Source organism: Ochotona princeps, chromosome 4, assembly GCF_030435755.1.
Source record: "Ochotona princeps isolate mOchPri1 chromosome 4, mOchPri1.hap1, whole genome shotgun sequence".
Lineage (NCBI taxonomy): Eukaryota > Metazoa > Chordata > Mammalia > Lagomorpha > Ochotonidae > Ochotona > Ochotona princeps.
This window is the reverse complement of record NC_080835.1, coordinates 4,619,049-4,637,736: the sequence shown is the minus strand read 5'-3', so window position 1 is coordinate 4,637,736 and position 18,688 is coordinate 4,619,049. Positions and strand designations below refer to the sequence as shown.

General features: G+C 54.9%; 1 protein-coding gene across 2 annotated transcripts; it reads left to right on the top strand.

Annotated features, from left to right (window-relative positions):
* Positions 1–539: 539 nt before the first annotated feature.
* SF3B2 (splicing factor 3b subunit 2) lies at positions 540–17,959 on the top strand. Of its 2 annotated transcripts, none has more exons than XM_058662774.1 (21): positions 540–739; positions 866–912; positions 1,194–1,271; positions 1,913–2,152; positions 3,271–3,388; positions 4,932–5,041; positions 5,253–5,349; positions 5,434–5,525; positions 5,812–6,063; positions 6,187–6,324; positions 6,498–6,575; positions 6,774–7,001; positions 7,599–7,748; positions 8,613–8,702; positions 8,799–8,906; positions 10,296–10,403; positions 10,641–10,783; positions 10,863–10,964; positions 17,147–17,246; positions 17,340–17,525; positions 17,741–17,959. In XM_058662774.1, the coding sequence occupies exons 1-21, from the start codon at positions 607–609 to the stop codon at positions 17,810–17,812; spliced, it is 2,670 nt and encodes an 889-aa protein (XP_058518757.1). In that variant the 5' UTR covers positions 540–606; the 3' UTR covers positions 17,813–17,959. The 2 variants fall into 2 exon arrangements, with proteins under 2 accessions (XP_058518757.1, XP_004596712.2); XM_004596655.3 differs by having other exon boundaries at positions 6,495–6,575.
* Positions 17,960–18,688: the final 729 nt, after the last annotated feature.

The window sequence follows — 18,688 nt, the reverse complement described above, 5'->3', positions numbered from 1 at the left end:
CACTCGGCGGAGAGGGGCCTGGACTGGGCCTGGAAGGTGTCACAAGGAGCTTCAGCACTGTCGTCCAGGTCGGCAGCTGGAGCGCCTTTCTCTCGGGCTCCGATCCCCTTTCAGCCCATTTTTCCGCGCCAGGGCCGAGGGTTGGCCGGCAGACAATCGGACACTCTGTCCGCCACCGTCGGCTCCCACAGGGCGCGGGCCACGGCGGGGAACCGGCCTCCCGGGACTCCCCGGGAACGAAGGCATTCAGGCCTCTCGTGCTGAGGCTGAGAGCAGGCTCCCGGGGAGGAGAGACACAGGAAAAACAAAGCAAAACAAAAAGCAGAAACAGTCCCTCGCCAGGAGCCTTCCCTCTCCCCGCGGCTCCGCCCACGGCCCCCAAGGGCCGTTGCCTGGCTCCGTCCTACACGGACCAGGGAAAACTACGACTCCCAGAAGGCTTCGCGCCCGGCCACCCGACGACGCCGTCACTAGCGAATCGCGTCTCCTGTCTTCGGTCCGCCCCGAGACGACGTGGCGTGTGGCGTCGTCGGAAGTTCCGGGAAGTAAGGGCCCAGGAGGGCGGCCGGAGCTTCCGGGTGGGTCGCGCGCCTTCCCGTGGCCAAGATGGCGACCGAGCATCCGGAGGCGCCCAAGGGGGAATTGCAGCTACCGCCGCCGCCACCTCCAGGGCACTACGGCGCCTGGGCGGCCCAGGAGCTGCAGGCCAAGCTGGCAGAGATAGGAGCTCCGATCCAGGGTGAGGGGATCGGAGGGGCCTGTGCAGAAGCGGGGTCCGGTGACCCGGGAGACTCGGGCTGGGGGAGGTCCCTGCTCGGTGTTGGGGTTGGCGAGGCTCGCACTGACCCCGAGCTTGGTCCCGCAGGGAGTCGCGAGGAGCTGGTGGAGCGGCTGCAGACCTATACCCGCCAGGTAGGGATGGCAGCGGGGGGCCCCGGACGGCCCGATTTGTGTGGTGAATGCATCGTGTCAGGGCATACGCGGGCTTTTTCTTTTTTTCTTTTTTCTTCTTTCTTGCTCCTGCTTGTCAGTTTTGCTGCCATCGCGCCTAAGACGGTTGGTTCTTTTCTGTGCCAGCCTGCGCCCTGGCACACGGCCCAGGGCACACTGCGCTGAATGAATGGGGCAGAGTTTTGTGGGGCGGGATGGCGTCCGTGTACACGAGCCTGGAGCCTTCCGTTTCACTTTTGCAGACTGGCATTGTGCTGAATCGGCCGGTGTTGAGAGGGGAAGATGGGGACAAGGCCGCACCCCCGCCCATGTCAGCACAGGTAAGAGTGGGGGTTACTCTGCCTGGAGTCCTGTTGCGGGTTTGGGCAGGGAGCTACCAAGAGGGCACAAATAGGCATATGGCTTGAAGAGGTGGAAACTTGGCTTGCCCATCTGCGCCGGCAGGGGACCAGCCACTTGGCTCATCCTGGCCTGGTCACCGTGTTACTCAGTGAAACATTTAAGGACCAGCTACCCAATTTGGTCTCCTACTTTTTTTGCACGTACTGGGTCAGGAGGGTTTGATTTCTGCTCATGGAAGTCGTCTTGCAATCCGCTCACTTCCTTGCTGGGATGTGACTGCTTTTCTGCAAAGCCCCATCCCTCTGACCCTGCATGTGACTTGTGCCGCGCACCCCCGGGTGTCTTTGGAAGTACCTTTTACAGGTGCTCTGGGATTGCGTGCAAAAGCTGCATCTGTGAGATGCTCCCTTGGACACAGCCGAGGGCTTTCTCTGGTTGGCATTCCAGGGAACAGCTCGCTTCTCTTCCTGCCGTTCTGAGGCGAGCCCTCCTACAGAACAACAGTCAGTCCCCTTTGGCTTTGGGTTCTAACCCCTGGTTCAGAGTAGAGCCCTCAGCAGTGTTTGCACACTTGAGTGGATTCTAGGTTGCCTGGGTCACGATTTTGTTCTCTCTGCAGCTCTCCGGGATTCCCATGCCGCCCCCACCCATGGGGCTCCCTCCTCTGCAGCCTCCTCCGCCACCCCCGCCTCCTCCGCCGGGCCTCAGCCTTGGCTTTCCTATGGCCCACCCGGCCAGTCTGGGGCCCCCGCCCCCTCTCCGTGTGGGTGAGCCGGTGGCCCTGTCAGAAGAGGAGCGGCTCAAGTTGGCGCAGCAGCAGGCCGCGTTGCTGATGCAGCAAGAGGAACGCGCCAAGCAGGTAGGGCAGACAGCGGTGTCCCAGAACCAGAGCTTCTGGGAAGGTTTGGACCAGAGAGAGTAGAGTGTAGGCCCGAGGCTGAAAGAGAGGCCCAGGCAGCAGGCGTTGTGGCAGCCGACCTGCGGGGAGCCAACGCTGGTGTGAGCTTGTTTTCTTTTTTAAGCAGGGAGATCATTCACTGAAGCAACATGAGCTCTTGGAACAGCAGAAGCGGGTAATACCCCTCCTCCTCACCTCCTGGTCCAGCCCGTTGGCTGTCCCTGGCAGCGCCCAGCGTGCAAAACGAGCGGCGCCATTCGTGTTTTCTTTGGAGGCTGCGCCATCCCCAGCCAAATCCCAGAGTATCTCATGAGGAATTCAGATTTTTTTTTTCTTAGCCTACAAGTTGGTAAACCACAGCCTGTGGCCTATCTCTGTATGCGCTGTAAGCTAAAAGTGCTTTTTGTATTTTTAAAAGATTGTTGTAAGCAAAGCCCAAATCAAGACTATGTGACAGAGTGTACACGAATAGCCTGCCTTGCCTGAAACATTTACTGTATTGGCCCTTCCGAGAGTACCAACCTCCACGGGTCTCGGGGCGTCATCCGAAGTGCCTGGGAAAGGTGTTTCGGGTGTGGGGATGACATCAGGGAATCTTTGGCCCCAAAGGTGGACCCTGTCAAGTGTTATCCGGTGGTTACTCAGGACTATTAAAGCCTTGAGAGCAAAATAGGGAAGAGCGGGTGAAATCGTCTTCACCCAGAGCGTATGGCTCCGAAAGGGTAGAATTTAGGGTTCCTTCCAAATAACTTAAGCTTTTTGGAGCGGAAAACCTGTTGAGAAAACAGAAGGCATTGTTTAGCTAAGTGGTACATTTTTTTTCGTTTGTTTTTTCCTGCTAGGATTCAGGAGTTTTCTGGGGTTTTCCTTAGTGTTATTTTCAGGGGTTTCCCATTGCTGGTGAGAGGGCTCCCCTGTTTGAATCAGTGAAGTGGGTGGGGCAGAGGGGCTGGTGGACCCCAACTGGTGCCTGATTATTCTGCTCGGGCTTGTGACCCGGCCGACCTAATTGGTTCTCCAGAGGCTGCCTGCCAAGTGCACAGCTCAGCAGTGCCTCTGCTTACACGTCCCTCCCGCAGGCAGCCGTGTTACTGGAGCAAGAACGGCAGCAGGAAATTGCCAAGATGGGTACCCCAGTCCCTCGGCCCCCGCAAGACATGGCCCAGATGGCCGTCCGCACCCCTCTGGGTCCTCGAGGTAAGAACCCGGAAGGGAGGAAAGGGTAAGGAAAGTGTTGTTTTTTTGTTTCTGCTTTTGAAATATTTATTTGTTTATTTGAAAGAGTTACAGAGAAAGATATCACCCATCTGCAGGTTCCCTCCCTAGATAGCTGCAAGGACCAGGCCTGGGCCATCCAGGAACCAGGAGTGTCACCCACATCTCCCACATGGGGGACACAGGCCATTTTCCTGCTACTTCTCCCAGGCACATTAGCAGGGAGCTGGATCAGAAGCGGAGCTGGGCCCGGCACAGTAGCCTAGTGGCTAAAGTCCTTACCTTGCATGTGCTGGGATCCCATATGGTGCTGGTTTGTGTCCCAGAGGCCCAGCGTCCCATCCAGCTCCCTGACTGTGGCCTGGGAAAGCAGCCGAGGACGGTCCAAAGCCTTGGGACCCTGCACCCATGTGGTATACCAAGAAGAAGCTCCTGGCTCCTGGCTTTGGATCAGCGCAGCTCCGGCTGTTGTGGTCACTTGGGAAGTGAATCAATGGATGAAAGATCTCTGTCCTCCTCTCTGTATATCTGACTTTCCAGTAAAAATAAATAAAAACTTAAAAAGTGCAGCTGCTGAGACTTGAGCCCAAAGCCCATGTGGGATGCAGGTGGCAGCTTTATGCTTTAAACCATAGCACCTGCTCAAGAGTGAAGTGGTTTTTAAGGCCAGTACTCACTTCGTGAACACATTCAGCTCTTTATGTTTGCCGGGTCCTCAGCCCTGTATGTAACTTGCAGGTGGAAGATAATCAGGAAAAGTTTTTGTTTGCTGCTGTACAACTTTGCTAAACAAAACAACAAAACAAAGCATTTACATTTTGTTAAATACTGTCATCATCTAGAGATGACTTGAAGTATACCAGAGGATGGGCATAGGTTATATACAAATATGACCCCACCATCTGTAAGGACCTTAAGCATCTATGGTGTGAGTGTCTGGAACAGCTGGATCTGTGATATAAAGGTGTAGCTCTCGGCATATTCACCAATAGTGTGTACTCAGTCAGGATCCAGACCCTAGTCTGAACTCTCAGCTCGTGAGACACCCCAGGCAACCTTCTAGTTTCCTGTGCCCTGAGGGATACCCATCCCCCTGACTTCTAGGGAGGGAGGTAATTTTTTTTTTTTAAAGATTTATTTACTTTTTTTATTACAAAGTCAAATATACAGAGAGAGGAGGTGAGACAGAGAGGAAGATCTTCCGTCCGATGATTCACTCCCCAAGTGAGCGCAACAGACGGTGCTGCGCCGATCGATGCCGGGAACCAGGAACCTCTTCCAGGTCTCCCATACGGGTGCAGGGTCCCAAAGCTTTGGGTTGTCCTCGACTGCTTTCCCAGGCCACAAGCGGGGAGCTGGATGGGAAGTAGAGTTGCCGGGATTAGAACCGGCGCTCATATGGGATCCGGGGGCATTCAAGGCGAGGACCCCAGCTGCTAGGCCACGCCGCCGGGCCTGAGGGAGGTAATTTTTTAAAGGACTGTTTTGTTTCTTCTCCTGTTGAACTGCTTATTTGCTTCCCTAGTTGCGGCCCCAGTGGGCACAGTGGGTCCCACGCCCACTGTGTTGCCCATGGGGGCCCCTGTTCCTCGGCCTCGGGGCCCCCCGCCACCGCCTGGAGACGAGAACCGAGAGGTGAGACTGAGGAGCTCTGGACAGGAGAGTGGTGGTGTGGCAGGGGCTGTTTCTGTGTGGGGCTCCCTGTTGGGGGGTTAGGACTGCTATGGTAGCTGTTGGGTACAGCTGGTGATGTGCTGCCTGCTGCTCTTTGTCACCTGGATTGCGGCTTGTGCTTCAGGAGGAAGGGGCTGGGGTGCAGCCCCTCTGACTAGGCTATTTTGGGCAGATGGATGACCCCTCTGTGGGTCCCAAGATTCCCCAGGCCTTGGAGAAGATCCTGCAGCTGAAGGAGAGCCGTCAGGAGGAGATGAACGCCCAGCAGGGTGAGCGTGGGGGTGGCCCGAGGTCAAGGGCGTCTGGGTCCGGGGTGTTGCTGAAGCACTGATGGCCGCCTTCTTCCCTCACAGAGGAAGAGGAGATGGAGACAGACACCCGCTCATCTCTGGGCCACTCGGCCTCCGAGACTGAGGAGGACACAGTGTCCGTGTCCAAGAAGGAGGTACCAGGTGGTGGGCGCGAGCTGGAGGAATATGGGAAGACAGGGTGTGGGCACCAAAGTGGCCCTGGCGTAAGCGTTGAGGAAAGAGGAAAGAGGAGCTGTGTTCTGTGGCTGCGAAAGCTGCGGTTCACAGAGGTCCAGGAGCTCAGCCGGTCACACACAGCCTGACGGGGCAGGGCTGGCCTGGGGTGGCCTCTGCAGGGAGAAGCAGGGTGAGGGGTTAGGGGCTGGGGGCAGGTGTGATGCTTGGGTTTTTGGACCTAGTATGTTTTGCTTGTATGGACAGAAAAACCGGAAGCGCCGGAACCGAAAGAAGAAGAAAAAGCCGCAGCGGGTGCGGGCAGCGCCCTCAGAAAGCTCCGGGGACCGGGAGAAGGACGGGAAGGACGCCAAGGACGGGAAGGACGCCAGGGACTCGGGCCGGGCCCGTGGCTCCGACTCGCCGGCCGCTGACGTGGAGATCGAGTACGTGACGGAGGAGCCTGAGATTTATGAGCCAAACTTCATTTTCTTCAAGAGGATCTTTGAGGCTTTCAAGGTACAGGGAGCAGCATGGTGCTTGGCGGCAGGCCGGGGCGGGCCGAGGCGCGGGCTCAGCACCTGCCCTGTCCCCCGGGCCGCCCCCTCAGCACCTGCCCTGTCCCCCGGGCCACCCCCTCAGCTGACGGACGACGTGAAGAAGGAGAAGGACAAGGAGCCGGAGAAGCAGGACAAGCTGGAGAACTCAACCGCCCCGAAGAAGAAGGGCTTCGAGGAGGAGCACAAGGACAGTGACGATGACAGCAGCGATGACGAGCAGGTTGGGCGCGTCCCCTCCTGGCCTCGGGCACCTGCAGCCTGGCTCCCTGCTGCCCGGGGCAGTGGGGGACTCTGGGAGGGGGGCTTCTGTAGCTTCTGTTCTGGGGAGGGCTGGGCACCACGAGTCTCTGCCGAGAATCCAGCCCAAGAGGGACTATTGCTTTGTGCCAGGAGAAGAAGCCGGAAGCCCCCAAGCTCTCCAAGAAAAAGCTGCGGCGGATGAATCGCTTCACTGTGGCTGAACTCAAACAGGTGAGGCCCTAGCCGCCGCCGTCTGGGAGCCTGGCTGCCGAGGAGGGCTTTGAAGGGGGCTGGGGCATTTGGGAACGGGTCCTTCCAAGAAGAGGAAGGCGGGAGTCCGACCCGCGAGCCAGGTGTGCGTATGCGGAAGGCGGGAGTCCGACGCGCGAGCTGGGGGCGCACGTGAGGAAGGTGCCCTGTGTTTTCCAGCTGGTGGCTCGGCCTGATGTTGTGGAGATGCATGACGTGACGGCACAGGACCCCAAGCTCTTGGTTCACCTGAAGGCCACGCGGAACTCTGTGCCAGTGCCACGGCACTGGTGTTTCAAGCGCAAGTACCTGCAGGGCAAGCGGGGCATCGAGAAGCCCCCCTTTGAGCTGCCAGACTTCATCAAGCGCACAGGCATTCAGGAGATGCGGGAGGCCCTCCAGGAGAAGGTGGGGACCCTCCCGGGGCCTGCGTGGCGCTCAGCTGTGGATTCCTGCTCCGGCTTGGATGGCGGCACGGGGCGGAGGGAGGAGTGGGAGGCTGCGGGCAGGGTGGGCTCCACACTGTTTGGGGTCTCTCTCAGTGCCTGCTTAGGACCCTGGCTCCGAGCGGCCCTCTCCTCCCTTCCTCCGCTTTCTCACTTGGCCAGCTTACCTGACGCCTCCTTGCACTTTGTGGCTGGGCAGTCCTAGCGCAGGGTCACAGAGAGTTGGGTCCCCGGAGCAGTGACACACACCTGCAGCAGGTACCCAGAAAAGCACTCCCAAGAAGGCTGCCTCCCCGAGAGCTCTGGTGCCTTGGTTCCCTCCAGGGACGAGTGAGACGCCTCGGTGCTTGATTAAGGAGTTTGAAAAATTGCTTTTGACCTACTGAGCTGAGCTAATGTCATCCAACAGGCTTATAGATGATGTGATGTGGAGGGCTTAGTGCAGGAGGGGTTTGTGGTTTTCTCAGTGAGATGTGCTTCCCTTGCTGTGTTTTGGGGTCCTGTGCTAAGGGTTGAGCCTGGGGGAGCCTGCTAAGGTGTCTATGGCCCTCTCCTGCAGGAAGAACAGAAGACCATGAAGTCAAAAATGCGGGAGAAGGTTCGGCCCAAGATGGGCAAAATTGACATCGACTACCAGAAGTTGCATGATGCGTTCTTCAAGTGGCAGACCAAGCCCAAACTGACCATCCACGGGGACCTGTACTACGAGGTTCGGGGCCAGGGTGGCAGGGCTGGGCTGGGGGTCATGACTGGAACCCTCATCAGAAGGCTGTGAGCAGCGGGTGGGCACCGCAGCCTTGGAATTGCCTGTTAACTACTCTTGGATGAGATGAAATTTAGAGTTTTATTTTTTAAAAAATTTGTTACTTATTTGAAAGAATTACAACGTTGGGGGAAAAACTGAGACAGAAACAGAGAGATCTTCCATTTACTGGTTTACTCTCCAAAAAGCGAAAGCCAGGAGCTCCATCCATTTCTCCTCCATGCGTGGCAGGGCCCAGGTACCTGGGCCATCCTCTACTGCTGTCCCAGGAGTGGGAGCGGGAATCTGGATTGAAAGTGGAGCAGTCAGAACTGGAAGTAGGATTCTTACAGGATGCTGGCTGGCAACATGGGCAGCAGCGTAACCCACTGCACCACAGTGCTGGCCCTGGAGTTTGAAGTTTACAGTGAGGTTCTTCTTTAGTGTCCAAGTGCAGACCATGTCTAAAAGTAGTGATAGTTTGTGGTAAGTCGCATAGGGAGAGAAGAGGCTAATGGCAAATGATTCTCAGGAATAATTAGTATTGGAGATGCAAAAACAGTTTCCTTGATTTCCGGCCTTGAACTAGTAATGCATACTGGGGACGTTTTGAAGGGCGCACGGTGGATTGGGGGCAGCCCTGGGCTCACGGTGGGTTGAGGGTGGCCCTGGGCACCCAAGCCTGCTCGCTTGTTTTTTCTGCTTGTGCTGTGCAGAGCCGTGGTGAGACAGTGGGCAGCAGGCTGTGGTCTGACTGTTCTCATGTCTTTTGCCCCGGAGCTTGCGGGGTGTGTGGTGTCCCCGCTGTAGCAGCCTGTGCTTCCTCCTCAGGGGAAGGAGTTTGAGACACGACTCAAGGAGAAGAAGCCTGGGGACCTGTCTGATGAGCTCAGGATCTCCCTGGGCATGCCGGTTGGCCCGGTGAGTGCCAGGCAGCTGGGTGGTTGGCTGGCGGGCCGGGGAGCAGGCCGGTGGGCCCGGGCTAGATGCAGCCTTCCATTTCTTTCTGTCCCACAGAATGCCCACAAGGTCCCACCCCCATGGCTGATTGCCATGCAGAGATATGGACCACCCCCGTCGTACCCCAACCTGAAAATCCCCGGTCTGAACTCGCCCATCCCCGAGGTGAGTGTTGGGTGGTCCCGGCCACCTCTGCTATGGAACGGAAGGTGAGTGTTTGTTTTCCGTCTGTGCTCCACTGCATATGTAGAGAGAAACTCGGTCTGCTTTATAAAATACGCCGAATTAAGAATTACAAGGATGAGCACAGCCTGTAGATTTGTGATTCAGGAATGGCCAGTTTTGTTTCCATGTGGACACTTGGTGAATTCCCATGTCATCCTTGGCAGGGGCCGTGCTCTTCTCCATGGTCCAGTTGTGCTTCATGTGTCGCTGTAGCAGGCTCAGAAATGACTAACCTTCGGGCTGTTGCCATTTCCAGACACCTTGCTGGGCCACACATTGAGGCACAAGTGGAAATGATTCTGTCTCTTGAAGGGTGCAAAACTTACTGTTTTTTTTTTTTAATTATACAGTTTTTTTTTTTTTTTAAGATTTATTTATTTTTATTACAAAGTCAGATATACAGAGAGAGGAGGTGAGACAGAGAGGAAGATCTTCTGTCCGATGATTCACTTCCCAAGTGAGCCGCAATGGGCTGGTGCTGCACCGATCCAATGCCGGGAACCAGGAACCTCTTCCGGGTCTCCCACGTGGGTGCAGGGTCCCAATTCTTTGGGCCGTCCTCGACTGCTTTCCCAGGCCACAAGCAGGGAGCTGGATGGGGAGTGGAGCTGCCGGGATTAGAACCGGTGCCCATATGGAATCCCGGGGCGTTCAAGGTGAGGACTTTAACCGCTAGGCCATGTCTCCCGGCCCTAATTATACAGTTTTTAAAAAAGTGGTTTATTGAAGGGCACAGCTACAGTGAGGGGAACACAGCAGGCAGTTTTTCATCTGCTGGTTTATTCTCTAAATGGCTGCAACAGCCAGGCCCAAGCCAGTAGCCTGGTGCTTCCTCTGGGTCTCCCGCATGGGTGCTAAGGCCCAAGCAGTTGGGCCATCTTTCATTGCTTTCTCAGGTGTGTTAGCAGAGAGCTGGATCAGGAATGGAGCAGCTGGGACTCAAACAGGTAGCCATTTGGGATGCTGGTGCTGCAGATGGTAGCTTAAAGAACTACACCACAACCTCGGCCCTGTTAAACTTATTTTTAAAACAGCATTGTTTAAAAAAACAAAACAAAACAACAAACTAATGTTGTGAAGCCCTACGTTTAAAAGTGGTATTTTTGAACTTCAGATAAAATTTGAAGTTTCACCTTCAGATGTAGACCCTGCCATGAAGGGTGAGGTTGCTTGCTTGCTGTCTGTCTCCTGCGTCCCACCTGTCACCTCTCGGGGTGTTGCTTGCTCACATGGGCTTGTGTCCTGCACACAGTCTCTGCTGTGGGCCTAGGTGCAGGCTCAGCAGTCTGTGGAGCGACTTCTCTCGCGGGCCCCTCCCCTGCCTTGCAGAGCTGCTCCTTTGGGTACCACGCTGGTGGCTGGGGCAAGCCCCCCGTGGACGAGACCGGGAAGCCGCTCTACGGAGATGTGTTTGGAACCAACGCTGCTGAGTTTCAGGTGCGGGTTGGGTGGCGGCAGACCTGGCTTTACTCTGTGTCCTGAGGGACCCGAGTGGAGGGTTCGGTCTTTGGTTGCCTTATGGGGGCCAGGAGCTTCTCAGAGACTAAAAAGGGGGTATGTGTTCCAGTAGGGTGGGGGTGGTCCTGTTTCCTTGTGTCTCCCTTCAGTTCACAGGCTTGGCACCTGCTGGATACTTAGTAAACAGTTACTGAGTGAGTGACTGCTCTTTTCCAGACCAAAACTGAGGAAGAAGAAATTGACCGGACCCCTTGGGGGGAACTGGAGCCATCTGATGAAGAGTCCTCAGAGGAAGAGGAAGAGGAGGAAAGTGATGAAGACAAACCTGACGAGACTGGCTTCATTACCCCTGCGGACAGGTGCGGGGCAGAGCTGGCCTGCCTGAGGGGTTGGTGTCTGGGGGCTTCTCCTGACCTGGAGCTTGTCATCCCTTTGCAGTGGCCTCATCACCCCTGGAGGGTTCTCCTCTGTGCCCGCTGGAATGGAGACCCCAGAACTCATTGAACTGAGGAAGAAGAAAATCGAGGAGGCGATGGATGGGTGAGTGCATTGGGTTAGCTGGAGGAGGGCAGGGCTTTGCTGACTTTTTGCTGCCCAGCTAGTGGCTACCCTGGCTACCCTCCCTGTTCCAGCACCTTCAGTTAAAACTGCCAACCACCAGTTCTGTGCCGGGCCCTCCTGTAGGCAGTGGGGAGTCAGTGTGAAAAAGATGGGCAAGGTCCCTAGGCACCAGGGGAGTGAGAACATTCATGTGTAGGTGAGGGTGGAGAGGTAGAGAAGTCATGGGGGAGCTGCTGGGGCAGCGGAACTCTGAGTAGCTGGTGAGCCAGTCCCATGACACTGTGGGGCCAGCGGAGCCCTGAGTGGCGGGGGAAAGCCAGCCCCACGATGCTGAGGGGTCAGCAGAGCCCTGAGTGGCGGGGGAGAGCCAGCCCCACGATGCTGAGGGGTCAGCAGAGCCCTGAGTGGTGGGGGAGAGCCAGCTCCATGATGCTGCGGGGTCAGCGGAGCCCTGAGTGGTGGGGGAGAGCCAGCTCCATGATGCTGCAGTGCCAAAGACTCCTGCAAGGCCCTGAGATGGGCATGCTGTGCATGGCCCTGTGAGTTTATTTTTTTTTTTTAAAGATTTATTATTTTTATTGGAAAGTCAGATATACAGAGAGGAGGAGAGACAGAAAGATCCTCCGTCCGATGATTCACTCCCCAAGTGAGCGCAACAGCTGATGCTATGCTGATCCCAAACCAGGATCCAGGAACTTCTTCCATGTCTGCCACACGGGTGCAGAGTGCCAAGGCCTTGGGCCGTCCTCGCCCGCCTCCCTGGCCACAAGCAGAGAGCCGGATGGGAAGTGGAGTTGCCGGGATTAGAACCGGTGACCAAATCGGATCCTGGCACGTTCAAAGCGAGGACTTTAGCTGCTAGGCCACGCCTCCAGGCCCGAGTTTATTTCTTAATTTTAATTTTTAATTAATTTTAACAGATGCTGAATGTGATTTGTAAGATGTTCCCTCACTCCCACACTCCTTCCTTCTCCCTGTTTTAGTTCTTGAGATAACACTTTAAATTTACATTACAATAAAAAGACCTAATGCTTCACCAAATAAGAAGTTATTAACAAGTAAAAAGTAAAAGACCTTACTTTAGTGGGGATACAGCAGCTATAAGCACTAATTCTATAGAAAGTTGACCGTTTCCCCCATGTACAGTAAATTTTAAAGTAATCACAGAGCATTAAAACTATAGTAGCATAACATTCTTAGCCATTGGCTTGACAAGTACAAAACAAAGTTTTACAAAATGTATATTTTATAATATGAAATAGTACAGACTATATCATATATATTCATCTATTTTTCTCGTTTTTTAAATTTTAGCTCCCACATGAGGGAGCACGTGCGGTGTTTGTCTTTATGGGTACAGCTTGTCTCAACTTGAAGTATTCCAGTTGAGGCATGTTGCTGCAAATATAATGTCTTTTTTTTTTTTTTTTTTTTTTAAATATATAGCTGAATGACATTGCGATGTCTACACCACCTTTTGTTTATCTGGTCATCAGATGACGGCCCTCCAGTGCTGGTTGTAGGTTTCTAGGTGGAATCTGCTCTGTGTCCTGATTTGACCCTGAGCTGACCTCTTTGACATTGTCTTCCTGCTCTCTCTCTTTCTCTTTTTTTTAAAGATCTCTGTGATTTAAATTATTGTCAAATGGTCCCAGGTCCCTGCCATTTTTTTTTTTTTAAGTTATTTTTATTGGCAAGTCAGATTTACAGAGAGAAAGATCTTCCACCCGCTGGTTTATCCATAACCAAGTGGCCACAACGGCCGGAGGTGAGCTGGTCCAAAGCCAGGAGCCAGGAACCAGGAGCTTCTTCTGGGTCTCCCATGTGGGTGCAGGGGCTGGAAAACTTGAGCCATCCGTGGCTCTTTCGCAGGCCATGAGCAGGGATCTGGCTGGGAGGTGGAGCAGCTGGGATACAAACCGGCATCCCTTTGTGGTGCTGGAGCCACAACGTGGAGGATTAGTGTGTTGAGCCTGTACCTTTTGGCTTAATGAACCATTGTATTCCAGTTCACCTCCTCTGCTGGCGTACAGTCTTTCTCTAGGTTTCCATCTCTGTCCCTGTCATGACCTGTTCTGATGAGGTAACTCTTGGGAGGGCTTCCCAGCCAGTGGGCAGCTGGCTTCTCTCCTGGCCCTTCATGCTGCCCTTGTAAACCCCACTGGGCTGCATAGTTGTTACTGTGGTTTCTTCGGGCCATTATCTGTTAGGCTTAAGTACCAGCAGGTGGCTGGTTACATTTGCATTGTCCTTTCCCTGCTTTGTGTGTGTCTGCGTTATGTTTATGTTTGAAGGGCCTCCTTTAATATATTTCTTTTGTGTGGATCTGCTGGTCACAAAATCTTCCAGCTTTAAAGAAATTTTAAAAAGGGGGGTGGGCGGTGGAGGGAGACCTAGTTCGGTAGCCTAGATGCTGAAGTCCTCACCTTGCATGAGCTGGGATCTCATATGGGCTCCGATTTGTATCCTGGCTGCTCCACTTCCCATCCGGCTCCCTGCTTGTGACCTTGGAAAGCAATCGAGAATGGCCCAAAGCCCTGGGACCCTGCACCCACATGGGAGATCCAGAAAATGCCCCTGGCTCCTGGGTTCGGATCAGCTCAGCTCCTGCCATTGTGGTCACTTAGGGAGTGAACCAGCAGATGGAGGATCTTTGTCTCTGTGAATCTGACTGTTCAATAAAAAAAAATAAATCTTAAAAATTTTTTTTTTTTTATTTTCTTGAAAGGCAGCGTGAAAGAAAGATACGGAGACACAGAGGGCTCTTTGTGCTGGTTCTCTCTCCAAGGGCTGGGCCAGGCCGAAGCCAGGGGCCTGGGACTCTGGGTCTCCACATGGGTGGCAAGGGCCCAAGGACTTGGGCTATCTTCCGTTGCCTTGGCAGGTTCCTCAGCAAGGAGCTAGTGAGGAAGTGGATCAGCTAGGACATGAACTGGTACATATATGGCTGCGTCATAGGCAGTGGCTGAACTTGCTATGCCACAGAGCTGGCCCTGAAAAGTTTTTTTTTTTTTTTTCTTATTTGAGACACAGAAATTCCTTATTTGTCATCCCCCTTGCCCTGATATACTTCCAATGGCTAAGGTTGGACTAGGCTGAAGCTGGGAGCTGGGGATCCAGTCCAGCCCCTGCTCCATGGGTGTCAGGAAGCCAATGACTTGAATTGTCTCCAGCCTCCTGGGTGTGTATCAGCAGGAAGCTTGGTCATAGCCAGAGCTGGAGTGGAGTTATCGAGCCCAGGCACTTCAGCGTGCGCTGAAGCATGTTAGCTCCTAGGCCAGATGGTCACCCCTCAGCTTCTGTAGTTTTAAAAAGTTCTTGACTTGACCAATCTTTCTTTTTTTTCTCTTTTTTTTTTTGAATTTATTATACTTATTTGAAAGGCAGAATGATAAGAAATAAAGACCTTGCACTGGGGCTGAACCAGAATGAACCAAGAACCAGGAGCTTCTTCTGCGTCTCCCATGTGGGTACAGGATCCCAAGCACCTGGGCCATCCTGTATGGCTGTCCCAGACAGATTAGCAGATGGCTGGATCAGAAGTGGAATAGTTGGGGACTGGAACTGATTCTCATATGAGGTATCTGAACTGCAGGCAGCAGATGAACTTGTTAAACCACAATGCCAGGACCCCACAGTTTCTATTGAGACAATCTATTGAATGTAGTTTTTCTTTCTTGCTGTTTTAACTTAAAGTTTTTAATATTTGAGAAGCACAGAGAGAAGGACAGACATAGGGAGTGGGGTGAGTGTGAGAAAGTGGCCTCATCTTCGCTGCCTTCCCAGATGCTGGGCCAGGCCTAGGCTAGGGTCCAGGAACCCAATCCAGGACGCCCACTGTGGGTGACGGCACCCACACTCGTTGGTGCATCCCTTCCTGCCTCCAAGGGTGTATTAGCAGGAAGCTAGCATCCGGAGTGGAGCAGGACCCCAGGTGTCCGACCTGGTGTCTTAGCCGCTAGACCAGACCCCCAGCCCCCAATGTAGTTCTCATCTCTAACTGATTTGGATCTTCTTGTTATGATCTTGTATTCCACTTTTGGGACATGTGGAAAGCAGTTGTAGTATTTTAATGTATTTGCCTGATTCTTTTCTTTGGCAAAGCAGATTTATAGAGAGGAGGACAGAAAGATCTTCCATCCACTGGCTCACTCCCCAAGTGTGGCCAGAGCTGACCTGATCTGAAGCCAGGAGCCAGGAGCTTTTTCTGGGTCTCCCAAGGACTTGGGCCATCCTCTGCTGCTTTCCCAGTCCACAAGCAGGCTGCTGGATGGGAAGTAGAGCATCCGGAACACATGGGATCGTTGCCCCTGCAGGTGGTGGATTAGCCAGTTGAGCCATTGTGCTGGCCCATGGTCTGCTAGTTTTAATGTGCCAGTATTCTAGGTTGATTTCAGTTGAGGTTGTGTTTTCTTGCTGTTTTGCATGTTTGATAAGTTTTGATTGGCTGCCAGGCTTTGTGAAGTTGACCTAGAGTCTGGATTTCGTGGTATGCTCATGTGATGTCTTCAGGGTATCCAGGGCCACAGTGAGGGGGAGCCAGTTTCTTCTGTCAGGTCTTCCCTTGTCTCCTGTCATGCCTCACACCGTAACCGTGAGGGCAGCTTTTCTGGCCGGTGGCGTCAGCACTCGGCCTGTCATGAGCTGTCGGGCTGCTCTTTTCCAGGCCTGGTCATCTCCTTTCACACGTACGCCGGGTCCCCTACGGCCTTCCAAGGGTTGAGTTCCTTCCCAGTTCTCAGGCTCAGGACCTCTGGCTGTGGTGGGCTCCCTGGACTTGAGGCTTCATCCCCTCAACCCAGGGTATCCTCCCCACCTTGCCTGGTCTCCTGGGTCTGTGGCTGGAAGCTCAGTGCAAGAGTGGTGGGCCATGGGCAGGGTTCACCTTGCTGTTTCCTGTCTCAGGTGAACATTAGCTTTTGTTGTTCCACGTTGCCTGTCTTGAAAGCCACTTGTCTAATTTATCCAGGGTAGGTTGCTGTAATTAGTTTATGTAGCTCACAGTTTGGGAGGTTAAAAGCAAAAGAGCCAGCAGTGTCATGGCAGGGCTGAGGGCAGGCACACAATTACACTGCAAGACAGGGAGCCAGGGGCCGGCACTGTGGCCTAGCTAGTAGAGCTTCCCATATGGGTAGCATTTCCAGTCCTGGCTGATCCACATCTGATCTAGGTAGGTTCCTGTTAATGTTCCGGGAAAAGTAGTGGAGGATGTCTGTTGCAGCCATCTGAGAATGAACCAGCAAGTGAAAGATCTGTTTTCTTTCTTTGTAGCTTTGCCTTTTGAATAAATAAATAAATGCTTATTTGATTTGAATAAATCTTAACAAACAAACCAGGAAACCAGCGAGAGGCGTTCAGGGGTCAGTCTCCAGTCTTTAACACCCCACTCCTGCCAGAGCTGAGGGGTACGAAGAACTGTCTATGGAGCCAGCACCGTCTGTCCCCTCGCACAAGGCTCTGCCATGTGTGTGCTGCCGAGCCCAGGACCAAGCTGCCGACACATGAATCCATGGGGAAGCAATGCCTTTGTTCAGGTTTTGGTTTGGTATCCTAAAGCTGGACCCTTTCAGCAGCAGCTTTGGATGTTCAGAACTGGAAGGGTGCTGTGGACAGCACAGCGAGGCTGGAGCTAGTGAGGGCCACAGGGTGGGCCCTTCAGTCGCAGCAAGGTTCCTTCCTGTGCTCCTCGGAGTCCTCACAGGATGTGGCGCGAGAGTGACAGGATCTGAGCTCTGCTTTAAGGAGGCTGTTCTGGCTGCTGTCTGCAGAAGAAATAGTCACCCTTCTAGTTGTGGGTCAGGTGGAGGCAACGCTGTGCCCTGGGTAACAGTGGCAGGTCTGCTCAGTCTTCTGAGCCACAGGCCGAAATGGGTAGGGCGTCTGGCTGGGTGTGAGCCGTGGGCACCATGAGGGCCCAAGCCCAGCACATATCACTCACAGCCTCCTCTCCTCCACCGGCGACTCTGGACCAAAGTCCTCTCTGATGCTTTCAGCCACTCTGACCTTGCTGGCCTGTGAGAGTTCAGGGTGCCTCTTGGCTTGGTCTCCAGCTGGTCCAGGCTCTGTGCCCTGGAAGCAGCACCGCAGCCCCCACTCCCCCAGCTGCCCAGCTAGCCTAGACTCCAGGTGCCACTGCGTCTTGACTGCACTGTCCTCTGCAGGAGTGAAACCCCTCAGCTGTTCACCGTGTTGCCGGAGAAGAGGACAGCCAGTGTTGGCGGGGCCATGATGGGGTCCACCCACATTTACGACATGTCCACGGTGAGCCCTTGGAGGAGGAGGATGCTGCTTTGGGGGCCTGGAAGGGGGCCACCCAAGGCTGTCGGGAGGTGACGAGGCCTGGATCTCTTGTAGGTGATGAGCCGGAAGGGCCCGGCCCCAGAGCTGCAGGGAGTGGAGGTGGCCCTGGCGCCCGAGGAGCTGGAGTTGGACCCCATGGCCATGACGCAGAAGTATGAGGAGCACGTGCGGGAGCAGCAGGCCCAAGTGGAGAAGGAGGACTTCAGCGACATGGTGGCCGAGCATGCTGCGAAGCAGAAGGTGGGGACCTTGGCTCTGCCCCTGCCATGTGCCCTCTGGTGGTGAGGGTGGAAACCTTAGAAACCCTACAGCTGGCAGCCCTCTGAGGGCCTTGGAGCTGAGGCTGGGAGGGAGGCGGGTGCCAGCTCCAGGCCGATGCCCTGTATCACGCTGCCTGCCCCTGGTTCCGGCCCCTGCATGAAGCAGCTGCTGTAACCTCTTCTTTCTCTCCTCAGCAAAAGAAGCGGAAAGCTCAGCCCCAGGACAGCCGCGGGGGCAGCAAGAAATACAAGGAGTTCAAGTTCTAGGCACCCATCCATACTCGGCCCCTGTCCTGGATACCTGGGCTTTCTACGCAGTCCCTGAGAGCCAGTTCTCCTGCAGTCCCCAAGGGCTTATCACTTCATGTTCCTATTTTAGACCTGTTTTGTAAATAAAGCTGTTTCCCAAGGAAAGAGATGAGAATGTAACACTCCTGATCCTCCCTGTCTGCTTTTAGCTCCTTCTCCAAAGGGACCTGAATAGCCGCCGCCTCTCACTGCTGGGCCGCTCCGTGACGGGTGCTGCAGGTGGGGCTGGGGGGTGCAGTCCTGTTTCTCACCGCATCTCCCAGCTGTGGGAAAGCTCTGGGCAGGTCCCTCTAGGTCTGGGCTGACCTTACAGCTTTGTCCTTGGGGTGTAAAAATAGGCGGCTTAGTGCCCTGGCCAGATTGGGGGCATGACGAGTGGGCTTGGGGAGCAGACGGGGTCAGGCCTTCCCGATTGCTCTGTGAGAGAATACAGCCCAACATCTCGGGGCGCCCCAGTTGACCCACCTCAGGGGCAGGACCAGGGTGTGTTTTGGGGTCGGGGAGAGAAGGGGTTGGTTTTCTCCTGGTTCTAACTAGGAGCCCAGCGTGGCTGCAGGGAAAGCAGCTGGGCTGTGCAAGGGCCCCTACTTCGTTTGGGAATTCACCCTTGTGAAGGACCTGCCAGCCTCGGGGCGGAAGCTTCCCGGCAGCGCGGTGGTTGGCCGGGGCTCTGCCGACCGCAGGGGCCGTGGGTCGGCGTGGGGGAAGACCCGGCCTCAGCCCGGCGCGCTCCGCAGCCCCGCACCCTCCGAGAGCCCGAGGCGCGCTCCCGCGGCTACCCTCCCTGCCGGGGCCGCGCCCCGGAAAAGCGGGGTTTCCGCTGGCGGGGGGCCC

Coding starts and splice junctions, on each gene's coding strand:
- SF3B2 (XM_004596655.3), top strand. CDS start 607: ATGGCGACCGAGCATCCGGAGGCGCCCAAGGGGGAATTGCAGCTACCG. Junction 2,153..3,270: donor AAGAGGAACGCGCCAAGCAG/GTAGGGCAGACA, acceptor TCCCTCCCGCAG/GCAGCCGTGTTACTGGAGCA. Junction 17,247..17,339: donor ACATTTACGACATGTCCACG/GTGAGCCCTTGG, acceptor GATCTCTTGTAG/GTGATGAGCCGGAAGGGCCC.